Source organism: Lineus longissimus, chromosome 11 (assembly GCF_910592395.1).
Source record: "Lineus longissimus chromosome 11, tnLinLong1.2, whole genome shotgun sequence".
NCBI classification, from domain to species: Eukaryota; Metazoa; Nemertea; class Pilidiophora; order Heteronemertea; family Lineidae; genus Lineus; species Lineus longissimus.
Window position 1 is genome coordinate 1,115,015 of NC_088318.1, and position 14,442 is coordinate 1,129,456.

General features: G+C 42.2%; 1 protein-coding gene across 1 annotated transcript; it reads right to left on the reverse strand.

The window, feature by feature from the left end:
• Nucleotides 1-8,182: 8,182 nt before the first annotated feature.
• LOC135496009 (pachytene checkpoint protein 2 homolog) lies at nucleotides 8,183-12,702 on the reverse strand. Its single transcript, XM_064785111.1, has 11 exons — nucleotides 12,556-12,702; nucleotides 12,056-12,221; nucleotides 11,619-11,798; nucleotides 11,155-11,245; nucleotides 10,818-10,954; nucleotides 10,498-10,584; nucleotides 10,142-10,248; nucleotides 9,620-9,773; nucleotides 9,199-9,311; nucleotides 8,924-8,993; nucleotides 8,183-8,502 (listed from the first exon to the last, which is right to left on the reverse strand). The coding sequence occupies exons 1-11, from the start codon at nucleotides 12,639-12,641 to the stop codon at nucleotides 8,410-8,412; spliced, it is 1,284 nt and encodes a 427-aa protein (XP_064641181.1). The 5' UTR covers nucleotides 12,642-12,702; the 3' UTR covers nucleotides 8,183-8,409.
• Nucleotides 12,703-14,442: the final 1,740 nt, after the last annotated feature.

Consider the following 14,442-nt stretch of genomic DNA (forward strand, 5'->3'; position numbering starts at 1 on the left):
CAGCTATTGGCAGCTTAAAACTTTGTTTGCTCAAATATATCCACTGCAGTTATTTGAGGCAACCAAAATAGTTATCAAGTTCCTGGTGCATCACTGCCATGCCCAGTACAGAGGAATTCTGTAATTAACCAAGAGAGACAAATGATATTAAGGGTTGACTATAAGTACAACTAATATGGCTCAAACTTGAAATCCTAAAGTAATTAGAATCTCAAATCGAGCGAATACCAATTTCTAGGGCGAGAGTCTGTTGTTTGTTTTCCAGAGAATAGCCTACCATGGCCCTCCACTTCATTTCCTTGGAGTTCTAATTGCTTTTGGCATTTCAAGTTTGAGCCCAAACGGTTGTAGGTTTGTCCTCACTATCAAATTGAACCCTTTTCATGAGGAGAAAAAATAATTCTTCCAAACCTCAGAAATTTCACAACCCTGCCAACCACTTAAGTTCTCACAAACACTTCTACGAATCACCAAATTAATCTGGAGGAAATTCAGCCATGACATCCCCCTATCTTGCCTGAACCAGTCAATGTCTGTAGCCATTTCTCATCGTCTTCCGAGATATCAGCGATGTCCAGGTCAGGTTACATCGTATCACCCAGCCGACAACACTCTGTTACAACATCAATAAAACAACAAAATTCAGTCATCAAATTTTTCTCAGCTACTCTCTACAGTCGCTGCGGCAGATGATAACGGTTATTCATTCGGCTCACCACAGTTATAGTCGCACTTGTTGGATTACTCGTCATGATTGGTGGCTGCCGCAAGCCGATATGTCACAACGGAGGGCCACAATCCTCAATGAATTACCGCAGATCTGTTTATATTAGTGGAAAAAGCGGCATCTGTGTCAGTGATAATCGCAGAGCAACTTGTACGGACACTGCGATAATGTCAACGGAGCCATAGATCATAATTTGCGAATTTTGTCGAGTCTTATTGGTATTTCTGATTAGGTGAAAAAAATCCTATTGCCCCTTAAGCCAGCCTGCACTTCACAATTGCCTGATAAAATGATGAAATATTCCCTTAGCTTGCTAAGACGGCATGAGTTGTGCTCTCCGTACGTGATAACGAGGCAGGTTTCAAGGAATGAACTGTAGATGCTGAAGCAATGAAGTACACATTGGTTTTCGCAAGTAAACACAACTTTTCTGTTTCAACTCTGATGCCTGATGGTTTTTGCACCAAAGGTGACATCATATTTGATGCATTTCAATAGGATTTTGCAGGATGCAATATAACGGTTTCTTATTACCAGACACTTCAGCCTCACTATAATACAGCCTGGATGTCACTGAATTCCAATAAATTAGTTTATTGAAAAAAATTATTCAAATTTGCTTCTGTGAATTTGAAACCAAATTACACAGCAAAAAAATTGCAATATCTGACAGCACAGAACTCCTTGCTGGATTGTCCATTTCAAATTGATTAGGTGTAGGCCACAAAATTCATGTTTATTAAATGATCATTAAAATCTTTTAAAAACAGTTCTTGACGAAAAATGTTGAAAAAATGTGATTTATTGTGATTTTCCATATGAAAACCTGACACAAAATGTGAAGTCAGGAACTAGATTTTTGAGGACAGAGCTGTTTTGAAAGGTCTGCAGCAGGACTACCAATTTGGCAATGATAAAGCCAAAAACCCAGACCAGAGATGCAGCTAGACCATGTAACTAGCACCAAACAACAACATCAGTAAGTGTAGCAGACGCCACAAAAAGGAGAGGATTCATCCATGTCGCGCCCATTTTTTCTACTCAAAGTTCGTTTCCCCTACTGAGAGAGCGGCCACCTGGCAGTGTGCATTATTGATGGACGGGATCCTTCAAATTACATTCACAGCTGAGTGAGACTGAAATGCTCTCACTGTAACCAAGTATTCATGTGGGTCAGACTTCTATGATATCACCCGCAGAGAGTCGATTGCTGTCCCGCGTTCTATAATCAATTGTTTCACTGAAGATTATCTTAAATTTGATTGTTGAGGTATTCAGATTCTGAATGGTTTCCTTGCATGAGTACATGTATGTAAAGTTTGGGCAAGGAGTCGTACTTATAATACCACTGGTACAAATTGTAGAGCCAGAGTTCTCATTTTCACAATTTCTTAATAACACATGACAAATGTTTTCGGCTAGACCTCTAGGCCTCTTCAGACCTCTTCAGGGACAAGGCCTACGAAAATTCCCAAATGCGACTATGCCGAGATACCGCATTGCGATCTGGAAGTTTCATGGAAATACACAAGGTCTAGCTGAGCAGACACGTGGCTCATGTACAGCATTCTAAACAGTATAAAACAATGTGCCATATCTTGCAAAATGTCACCGACTGTCAATTGGTGTTAAAGAGAACACTGGGATTTCATTGTTGAAATCAACATTAGGACAAGTGCAGATGAGCGCTTTTTTGCGCAAACCTATTTTAGGAAAATATGCTGCTAGTGAGACAGCATACAAGACTTGGGCATGAGGGGTGCGGTCGATTCCAATTTGCGAAAAGGGGATCCCAGCCTAACTGATCACTGAAGCTGCCTACTTATGAAACCAAAGGAGTCTAAGCAGAAAATGCCTAGTTTTATAGGGTAAACAGGTTTTTTAGCTGGGAAAGTTTCCCTCAGTTTCAGATGTTGTTGTAATTAAAGAGACGATGTTTATTGACTGGGGTATATAGCAGATGGGAGCTCTCCCATTCAGCAATGTCAAACATATTGGGTTTCTAGTCGGTTACAAGAATTACAAATCTCGCTCGGAGTTGCTTCCAGAAGTGCTCAGGGTGGATCCTTGTTCATTTCTTCAGGGAAACAAGTTTCTAACTCTTAATGCCGTGGAACTCATCTCAGTTTTAAAGGGGCTATGCGCTAATGGAAAAGAGAAGTGATAAATAAGCAGGTGATGCTGAGCTTACAACTTGAACTTATGAAAGGATTAGGGTTAGAAAAATTTCTAAGTTCAAATATTTTTTTCACTTTTTTTTTTCTGCTCAAAATAAACCAACATCATCAGTCCCAAAACTTTTTTGACTTTGAAAATGTTCAAAATTTTGAACTAACTCAATAATGAAAATAATTTTAAGTCCAAATATTTTTTTCACTTTTTTTTCTGCTCAAAATGAACCAAAATCATCAGTCCCAAAACTTTTTTGACTCTCAAAATTTTTCAAAATTTTTAACTGACTCGATGATGAAAAATTTTCTAAGTCCAAATACTTTTTTCACTTTTTTTCACAACTGTAGTTGTTAGTGATTGGTTTAGAGAAACCTACATGGGTTTAACCTCACGTCACCTTCCCATCAGAGATGTCAGCCCCAAAGACCTTGTCTCACCATAGATATTGTCCCTCACAACAACACATCTCCTTTTACTACTTTACCACCAAAGCTTCTCGACCACACCCCATTCCCAAGCTTTCTCTACTCACCCTTGCAACAACCAATACTTGATCATAGTCAAAATATTTCAAAGATATGCAAGACGAGTGTTGTTTCTCTATCGCTATGGTAACACAATCGTTTCAAAAACCCCATCGCGTCAGCGGCACGTCCTCCACAGATTAGCCCAGCTGGAACCAGACCCCACACTCCCACCATCCATCGACTCAACCCAACAAGAACAACCTCCAACCTCTTTTAGACCCGCTCTTGTTTCACTTAAATTTTTAAGTAGACGTCTTTGGCAAGCACTCTGGTGTTCTTGCAACGTTTATTCTGGTGTGATGATGCTCAATGAAAATTTGATTAGTGAATATTGGCTGGTCAGAGCACCTGTGCCGTCAACAAATATTAGCAAGCGCGATTCGATCAATGTGAACACATTAAGAGATAGACCATGTACAGATGGATTGGCTCAGCATCACCACACTCAAGACACCAACCCACAAACTATAAAAAGTAATCCTTAAAACATTTTTTGTAGCTGTGGTATCAATGTAATTGGCACCAACAACAACTGCAGTAATACAAACAAGACCACCAAAACATGTACGCGACCACAATCCTAAGTGAAACTGGTTTGGTGGAGGCACTGTCACAGTCTGTTCTTATTCAAAAACTGGTTTTCATGGAACATCTCCAGGACCATAGCTAGATGGGGCAGGAGGACAGAATGCCACTAAGGGTCACCAAAGTAGGCTATATTATGTGGGCCTTCACTTGGGAAATTCATTCATTCGTTATTGACACAGTGGTGTACAGACGCCACACTGACAGTGAGAGAGCTTCGAGGAACCACCAGAGCTGAGACGATGATGTATTTTCTTTTGCTCATGTTGGTACAGGAATACAAGTATATATATAAGTACTTCATAAAACAATGGCATACAGCATAAGAAGGATCATTGAATGAATACTTAGGGGAAAGTATAATCGATAGGGGACAGGATCACCTGCCCCGCTGGTTCACCAACCTCCAATATTTCACCATCAAAAAATCCATCTCACTAATGCATCACAAATTAGCCAAACGTGCACCTGGTCAGGGGTGCGTCAGCCAGGACAACGTCACCAAAATACTGTTATCATCACCAACAAAATCAAAGTTGCAACCTTTGTATAAAGTTTAGAAAAGAAACGGTAAAGGTAAAGGCAATGGACCTATTCAGGTAAAGGTAATGGAAAATGTAATGAACTGGTAAAGGTCAATGGCTACCATGGTAATGGAAAAGGTTACCCATTGACCTTACCAGTGCAATGTCTTTTTATTCCTTTGACACAATAGATTCGTTACCTTTTCCATAGATTCATTACCTTTTCCATTTCCTTTCAATACTTGCATGAAAAAGGGTAGAGGGACTGCAATAAGCCCAGAAGGTGAAAAGGTAATGGGCTTATTCAGTTTAAGGAATATAATATGACAGGTAATGGGCTTATTCAGGAATAGAATATGACAGGTAATGGGCTTATTCAGGAATAGAATATGACAGGTAATGGGCTTATTCAGGAATAGAATATGACAGGTAATGGGCTTATTCAGGTAAAGGAATAGAATATGACAGGTAATGGGCTTATTCAGGAATAGAATATGACAGGTAATGGGCTTATTCAGGAATAGAATATGACAGGTAATGGGCTTATTCAGGTAAAGGAATAAAATATGACAGGTAATGGGCTTATTCAGGTAAAGGAATAGAATATGACAGGTAATGGGCTTATTCAGGTGAAGGAAAAGAATAAGCCAACGTACTCATTCAGATTCAGAAACCTAATCGACCTTGGAAAAAAAACTGATTGAGTGCCTCGTCAAAGGACCGCTTAGGCCATAAAACAATCTAAAAAGCCACTCTGGAACAATCATCATTGGCGCAGGGAATTGATTGATCGAGGGAATATGCGCAAAACAGTCAATGTGGTGACGTCTGTTGTTAATCACCCTAACTAAACGTATCACTGCAGCCCTGAGCCGTCATCATCCCGACTCTCGTGTTTGCATCACCACTATCGAGCTCCACATTGGGTGAGTGATTTAGCGATCTCAAAACATTGTGGGTCAAGATGGGCTCTTATAGGGCCATGGAACCCTAAAGCCACTCAATTTTATTCAGCTCAGTCCTGAAGCTGTTTTGCCCCCCCCCCCCCCCGACTGTCCCCAAATGGAGAAATAGGAATAGTGTGACACCAAGTGGGTTGGGGCCCAAGGAGCTGTCACAACCAATGGACAGTTAGGCATCTCCCACCCGTAACCATGTTTCTGTCCAGCCAGCTAGCTTCCCTAAGGCCAACTGTAAAACTTGAGGTGTTTTTAACAGCTACAGTCTCCAAGTAGATGGGTGGAGGGGGGGGTCAGCCTATCCCCCACTGACTCTGTTATTCAACCTCATGCCAGTAGTATATATGTCCCCAAGGCCAACTGTGGAACCCAAGATCTGTTAGTCTGCCTTGTTTGTAAATTGATACAGAGCTCTCAACATCTGTTGGTAAAGTGGTTTTCCCTCATTAATAGATTTAGATAAAACGACATGGTAGAATTATTGAAAAATCTTTCGATGAACGCTGATACCTGGGTACTTTATCGGGACAAGCTGGCACAGCTGGTCTGCCGCTCGGCGTTCTCAGTCCAATACCAATAACCGATAAACATTTGGCGCAATTTCCACAGTGTTAAGCCATCGATACGGCAGGGAGTCTCAGGGAGGAAGAGTTGACTAAGGCAAGATAAGAGTGCTCCAACAAAGATGATGCTAGATAGAAAGACATGAAGAAAGAGCAAGTGAAATATTTCCACTAGCTTCAGCGTTTTAGAGCTAATGATATGCAGTGGAACCTCTGTTAGCGGACACCTCTCTAGGACAACCTCTCTATTAAGGACACTTGTTTTGGTCCCAAATTGGTTGTTTCCATTCAATTTGACCTCTAATCAGGACACCTCTCTATTAAGGACAGAACTTGTCAGTCCCGAGAGTGTCCTTAATAGAGAGGTTCTACTGTATATGACTTGCTGTCTTCTGTTTATCAAAGGAAATAAATTTCATAAATTTCATTTCATTTCATTTCAAGAGTTGATAATCTCTAATTTAGGGCATGGGCCTAGAAATGACATGCCAGATCTAACTACTGCTTATCCTCTGGAGGTGGGGGAGGGAAGGGGGGGGTGTTCATGCGCCACCCCAAGACCTCCAAAATCCACTACTGGCGACTATGAACTAACAGACATAGATCTTAGAGAACAGATAGAAGCAGGCTAAGCAGTGATAAGGTGCAGCCGTGGTGAAATTTATGAAAGAGGAATTAGTGTATCAAGATTGCCGTATTGGGTTAAACCGGTCAATACTATGATTCATTCAATCTAAGCTTCCCAAAAAGATATTTGAACTCACCATCACTTACGTGCAGCACGTGGAACTCCATTCTTGGGCTGGGGCCAGGAAAATGATAGATGCGTCTTACGCAATACTGCAATAGGAGTGGGAGCTATAAATAGACACACTGTCCGCGCGTTGTCTACTCTGGTGTGCGTCCTTTGGTCTTTCACTTTATTCCATGAATGATTGCTCTCTATTTGAATTGTGGGCCACACCCATAGGCCTACATACAGAATGTTTGAGGTTGCCTGTTTTATTGAACACTCCTAAATGCAGTATGCTTTTCTCATGGCAGGAATTGATTGAAGTCATGGTCCCACCCTTACGAAAAAGATCTCAGATTCACCATGGTAAAATTGGAGTTTACCATGCTCCCAATGGTGAATGTAGAATTTACCATGCTCGCCATGGTAAAATATTTCACTGTCCCAATTCACCATGGTGAAGTGCTGTCAGTTTACCATGGTGAATTGTGGATTTACCATGGACGCATTGAGACACATTTTCCTAGGGGATGGCATGTGTTTGACTGTCACCACTGCTTTGGGGGCATATGCTTATTGAGTTTGCCCATCCTTTTGGATGATTCTACGATGCAGCGCACTCACAGTCTCTGAAGTGTTGGGTATCAATAGGACCATACCTCAATCCACTCCATACAACAGGGAAAGACACTGCTTGCCTATCATCGCTGCTTTGACAGGAGGGCCATTCAAAACTGTAAACTGTCCTCCTGGTTGTGACATTGTCCTCATTGAAGACGGAGTTGGACAAATGGAAAATAAGATAATCAACGACCCCTGAATCTCTCTCAGTGCAAACGAAGTTTGAGAACGATTTGTTTTGCACTTCATTCACAACAGGGTCGTACTGGGCTTTCCTGGGGCTTTTGTTAATTTGACGATTGTGATCTGTGATCTGATCACGAACAGAATTAACCATACATGTCGTGGTGTTAAAGGCAGTCTCGGGACAGATACTGGTTGGCTTTACAGTGGACATTGAGCTTGAGCTGGGGACAGAAATAAGCATCGGGGTATTTCAACAAGAGAATTCAAGTAGCACCGATGCAAGCATTATGCGGCGTCTTCTCCCTGGTTGTGACTGTCTCCATATTCCTGAAGATGCCTTTTCTGGAGAGATAAGCAACACACTAGTGCATTGCAGCTAGGAGGTGCTTGGTGATACACACTCAAGGTCTCAGTCTACAACAAGCCATGATGTGGCCATATGTAGGTGTACCTTGCTTGGTGATACACACTCAAGGTCTCAGTCTACAACAAGCCATGATGTGGCCATATGTAGGTGTACCTTGATATTATGTGGAACAAAGTCAGAACAACAGGGAACGGATGAAATACATGTAGGACCTTTATTTTGAAAATTTCATAAGTACAGGTGAGCGTTACAGTAAAATAACTCCCTCAACACACAGAACATGCACACCAATCTAACCAATAGCACATTCAATGATGTTTTCTTCTTGTCTGTCCCAATCACATCAGCACCCACAGTGTTCTCACCTCCCCTTGAAATGCCATGTATCACACACAATCATTCCGTCCAGTGACATACGAGGTGCCTTGCTGGACCATGGACAGTATCAGTCCTTCGCCAAATCATCTCTTTCTTGGAACTGTCTATGAGCTGTTAGCTTCAGGGCATCTAGGAACACATCCATGGAGACAGTGGGCTTCTGCAAAAAGACAAGAACTTCAAGTCATTACTGGTTCATTTTCAGGCCAAAAGATGGCATCTGTGGGCCATGATTGACTATATTGGTTTGTGTGAATGCGCAAGAAGACAAGAGTCTCGATCCCCCATTCAAATATTCCACAAGAGGGCATTTTTGAGCAGATATGTACCAAACTATTCCCTGTTTCTTCTACAATAGGCCTAGCCGAGCACAATAAACATTGTTGTTATTATAATATCTCGGTGCACAAAATTGGTCCTTTGGGACAAAGTCACAACCAGAATGAAGAGATAAGTTCACTTTATCCAAAATCTTCAATACAACAACAGTCCATCTCAACTCGTGATGAATTTCAATCTAAACTTGGTCAGAGTAGTTATCTGCTAATTGTTGCATTTACTGACACTCGACATTGATTTACCTGAATGTAAACAGCCTGCGCAATGAATGGAAGTTTCCGGAGAGTTCTTCCACTGAGGCCTTCGCTGTGCCTGAAAAAATGTGGACACAGGATATTTAACATGTCTAGTTGGTGCATTCTGATCAGCTGTCTAGAAACTTGAGCCAAACAACTTGGTGGTTCAAATTTTCCTGTGAACACCTTGGAGAACCATTCCCCTAGACTGCCGAGCATCTTACCAACTTGGCAAGCAGCCTGCCCTGGTCACACAGATCCTAAAAAGTTGACCAACTTACATAGCTACTTCCCTGAGCTTGAGACTAAGTCTTGTGGCATCATTTTCCACATAGCGCATGACTTCAAGGGCTCGGAGGTCTAATAGTTGCTGTGCTGGAGTGATGATACCAGCCTGGAATCAGTCAAGAATGAAAGGTTTACAGATCAGCTTATTTGAATTCTGAAGTTGTGCTTACATATTTTTTGTGAACAGGTATTTGGTGTCCTAGTTTTACTCTAGCTGAGAATTTCACCACAGAACTTAAGGAGACATTCTGGTTACTAATTGTCGGCAGAGCAAATGAGTTTGGAGAATGATTTTGACCATGTCGCCAAACCTATGCCATAAAGTGTTCCTTGGATTGATTGGTTGACTGACACACTGATTGATAATCATGTACATTTTGGTTGATTTGACTTCTATTGTACTGCACTTCTTACCCTCATCAGCTCATTGATGCAGGACTGATAGATCTTGAAGATGGCAGCAGACGAGGGGTACCCAATATACTGCTTGATGTCAGCTCGGTCAACGAAGGCAAGATCTATTGCACCGGTAATATTGGACGTTGTCAAGATAATCACATTCGAATTCCTGCAAGGAAGAAAGAGTATGTATTTGTATGGGGAGTAGACCACTTTCATGGTGTTGATAGGTTCCTTATCTCACTCACAGCTGGCAGCACCAGTTGTGTCATTCTGTGACAATTGGATTCAACTTCTTTGCTTGTCTCTTCAGACTGGATGATTCAACTAACTCTTCACAAGAGTACTAAGGAGGTGGGTTTTTTACGCTCTGGTACTTAAGTGAAAGGTCGATGTAAAAAGTCTACATATCATACATTTCCTTTCTAAGGGAGGAGTCTGTGTCAAGACTCTGGCACTTATCTGATGGTCATGGCCTATTATTTTCTGCCACATCCTGGGCAAGTCAATGTTGATGGAATGATGGTTGATTTTCACCTTTTGATTTGATCGAGTTGTGTGAGGAGGGCATTAACAACGCGGATCGCATCGGACGGCTCTGCACCAGATGACACAGACTTCCTGGCTGCTGCTAAACTCTCCACCTGCAAGTCATACAAACATCATTTAGCATTACTTTGAGGGCTGAGAGGTCTAACAGGTGCTGTGCTGGAGTGACGATACCAGCCTGGAATGAACATCCGACCAGTGCAGTAGAATCTACCTTAGCAGGCACCTCCGTTTTCATTAAATCAGGATAACTCTCTATTATGGATGGCATTTGTCCATCCTAAGGGTGTCCTTACAAGACGTTCTTCTGAACTTGGCAATAATAGGTTTTTGGTCTTACTCACCTCATCTATAAGAACTACCACAAGAGCATCTGGATCATCTATTAATTCTTGTATTTTCGTGAACATCTTCATCACAAGTTTACCACTCTGAATTGAACAAGGAGAACGGTTGGATAGGATTTCATCATGGTCTAATGAAGTGTTTCATAAAGAGAGTTCAGACTGAACAAATATACAGGAATATAAACCATGCAATCATACGTCATGTAGCCTTCACAGCAGCCATTTGAAATTCTCAGGTGAAAAGTGGAACTGTCCACCTGGGAACTTTTTGGAAGGCAAAGGAAAGATTTGAATTTGAAAAATTGGACCGACAATACCTCTGAAAACCACTTAGAAAATAAGCTATGACTGTTGATCTCTATAAGCTGGCCGTAACTATATCTGTCGGACAGTCGTATACACAACTTCTGGGCAAGAGCTTTGCATAATGAGGTCTTGCCAGTACCAGGTGGGCCTGAAATATGGAAGCAGAAAATGAAATGTCAATTTGGAATCTGTTAGGGAGGACATTTGTGGCCTGTCACATCAAACTGAGGCACGTGTCACACAGAAGCCAGGACATAATAAAGACATTGATGAGCTCAGATTTTACAAAAAGTGACAGTGAAATGAACAACCAGTCTGTCTCAACCTGCCAAGCCCCCACAAACTTACCATGAAGAAGCACGACTCTGTTCCAAGAGATGATATTACTATCCACTTTTTTGTCTGAGAATAGTAATGTTGTTGAGACATATTGCAGCAGCTGGAATTGAACCGTTTAAAAGTTTAGCTGTTAAATAATATAATATATAAATAATATAAATAAATAATATAGCTGAGTATACAAATTAGTTACATGAAGACCAGGAAAATAGAGATATTGTATGTCAATCTAAATCTTGGCAATTGCAGAAGTCCGGATGCCTGCAGGTACAATAAGGTCTTCACCCAGAGGACAGCACATCCCTATCGTTATGGTCTATTCCCTTCGAAATGTTTAAGCCAAAATACAAATCAACATTGTCTCCTGAGGTGATTCATATGTCATTGAGAATGTCACAAAGACAAACCATATGGACCTTATGAAGTTGAGAGGACAGATGCAATAGAGGAGTAACTATCGCTGCAATGCTAACCTCATTTTTTATTTCGCTATCAAAGATCAAACTATCCCAGAGTCCCTCAAACTCTCGACACGGTAGTAACCAATGTGATGCTGCTGAAAGATCCTCGTCATCCAGCTCCTCACTGGCTGGACCGTCTTCATTCAAGTGACACACATGGAGCAGCAGGTTAGCACTACATAAGTCAATCGCCTGAAAAAACAAAACACAAAGTGTCAACTCATACATCATATTTCGCACAGAACACAATGTTTAAAACTAAAACTTGTACAAGGGACTCTCAGAGGGGAAGCTAAGTACAATTAAGTGTTGACTCACAACATTTTCTAATTGAGGCTTAATTGTCTCCCGGAATTAAACACAGGTGGGCCTACTAATTTAAAGTACACCAGTAGTACGAGCTGGTCTTGGCCACAGAGTTGGATCTACATGTTTATGTTTGTACCTACCGCTGCGTCTGTTTTATTAAGATCAGTATCACAGATCGCGACGGACGCAACATGTTCTGTCAGAAATGGATCATCAAACTCTGTCAATGTTAGGTTTCCATAGGCTACTCTCTGACGGTGAAGTAACTTGACAACGTGGGTCTTTATCACAGCTACACGAACCGTACTGAAAAGAGGAATAGAGAGGCACTAATCAGGGCTGACATAAGAGCAAATAAAATGGCCAGGGGCCACGTGGCCACTACGACACCAGTCCTGTGGTCTATGCAGGAATTCCTTGAAGAGGATTATGGTAACCATTATATATAAATGGTTCCAGAAAATTTGTCAACATTGACCATGGCAATGAGGCTGAGGTTAAAATGTTTCAACCACTACTGAAAATCTCCTCTTTCATAAAATGATTTAAAAACTACATTGAAAAATATTCGAGCAGTAATGCAAATGGCGCTCCATACAACCTGAAGTGATCATGAATCAATGAAAAAGTGAGAGTGTACCTGCAAATACTTTGGATCACTTCCACGTGAATACTTGGCAGTCCAGCATCAGGGAGAGCATCCTCTAAATCGGATACTTTGTCCATGCTAAATAATATATATGAAATTGACCACAACTTATGAAGAAATATAACTTCTATCGCTATATCACTGTCCAAAATATATTCCTTCTTTGAAAACACCGCCGCCCGCGATTTGTTACATCCTCGATGTGTACACACATTGAGGGATGTCGGAGTTCTTCTAGTAATAACAGGTGACGCCACCATTAGTTCATGAGTTCCTTACGCGGGAAATACGAATGCGCACGTGTGGCGTTCACAGTCCTTAGATTTATTTTAAAAGGGATGACCCCCTGTAGGATTTGTGAAGGGTGTCCGGGGGGATGTTTCCAGCCTTGGGCTTCTGTTAGCCAGGATTCATACTGGCGATATAAACCATTCAATTGTTGGGAACTCAGGTGAATGTGATCATCTGAGGGATCGGATATGGATTCATACTGGTGATAAACAATGTAAACTCAAGTGACTGTGGTCATCTGCGAGATGTGGATTCATCATCATCATCATGTCCCGCAGCCATGCGGCCATTGGGGCCATTGGGGTGACCCTAGGCTGTTAACGATTGGACTCCTCGGCGAGGTGGATCAGGTCGATCTTTCTTCCAGTCCAGTGCGTCACGTCATCCATCCAAATTCTCTTTGGACGACCGCGTCGGCGGCTACCCTCCACTGTGCGCCTTGCAAGATGTTATTTGCTAGTGTTCCCTTGGCTCTCTTGACATGGCCGAACCACCTTAGCTTTTTCTTCTTGGCAACGATTAGGAGGCTGTCGTGATGCCGATGTACTGGTAACCCGTTCTCTTACCTGGATGTTGGTGGTGTGGGATGTATAGTGGATGTTGAGTAGGCCTTATAGTCTCAGTTGGCTAGCAGTTCAGTTCAAACGCACTGATTCGTTTCTCGATTCTCGGTGTTCATGGTCCACGATTCTGCCGTATACAAGAACACTGAGATCACCAAAGACCTCAGAAAGGAGGAGTTTTGATGTCATTGACTGATTGAGATGTTTCTGAACAGCCAAATTCTCTTCAGTCTTGTTAATATACGCGTTTTCACCTCCTTGAGAGAGGTACCATCCTCTGTCTGTGTGGCACCTTGGTAGAGGAACTCTGCCACTTGTTCTAGGTAGTAGTCTCTCTGTAACCTCAGAGTTGATTCGGCCTGGCTGTGACTTCCTCACCTCTCTCATCATGTTGTCAGCACGGTGGAGCAGCCAGGACTGATTCGGCCTGGCTGTGACTGCCTCATCTCTCTCACCATGTTGACAACTTGGCAGAGCAGCCAAGACTGATTTGGCCTGGCTGTGACTGTCTCATCTCTCTCACCATAATTATTGTCAACACGGTGGAGCAGCCAGAACTGATTCGGCCTGGCTCTGACTGTCTCATCTCTCTCGCCTTATTAACAACTAGGCAGTGCGGCGAAGATTGATGCGGCCTGGCTGTGACTGTCTCATCACTCGCATCATGTTGTCAACGCGGTGGAGCAGCCAGGACCGATTCGGCCTGGTTGTGACTTCCTCATCTCTCTCATCATGTTGTCAACACGGTGGAGCAGCCAGGACTGATTCGGCCTGGCTGTGACTTCCTCATCTCTCTCACCATGTTGACAACTTGGCAGAGCAGCCAAGACTTTTTTTGCCTGGCTGTGACTGTCTCATCTCTCTCATCATGTTGTCAGCACGATGGAGCCAGGACTGTCAAACAGTTGTGTGAGCTCACTAGAGCTTGCACTTACATAATAGTGTAAAACTAAAATGTATGTAATATATATATATGTATATAAAACCGTCATCGGATGCGCATCCGATATGCCACGAGATCCTT

Coding starts and splice junctions, on each gene's coding strand:
- LOC135496009 (XM_064785111.1), bottom strand. CDS start 12,641: ATGGACAAAGTATCCGATTTAGAGGATGCTCTCCCTGATGCTGGACTG. Junction 11,246..11,618: donor ATAGCGAAATAAAAAATGAG/GTTAGCATTGCA, acceptor GTTCAATTCCAG/CTGCTGCAATATGTCTCAAC. Junction 9,312..9,619: donor GCATCAATGAGCTGATGAGG/GTAAGAAGTGCA, acceptor GACTGATTCCAG/GCTGGTATCATCACTCCAGC.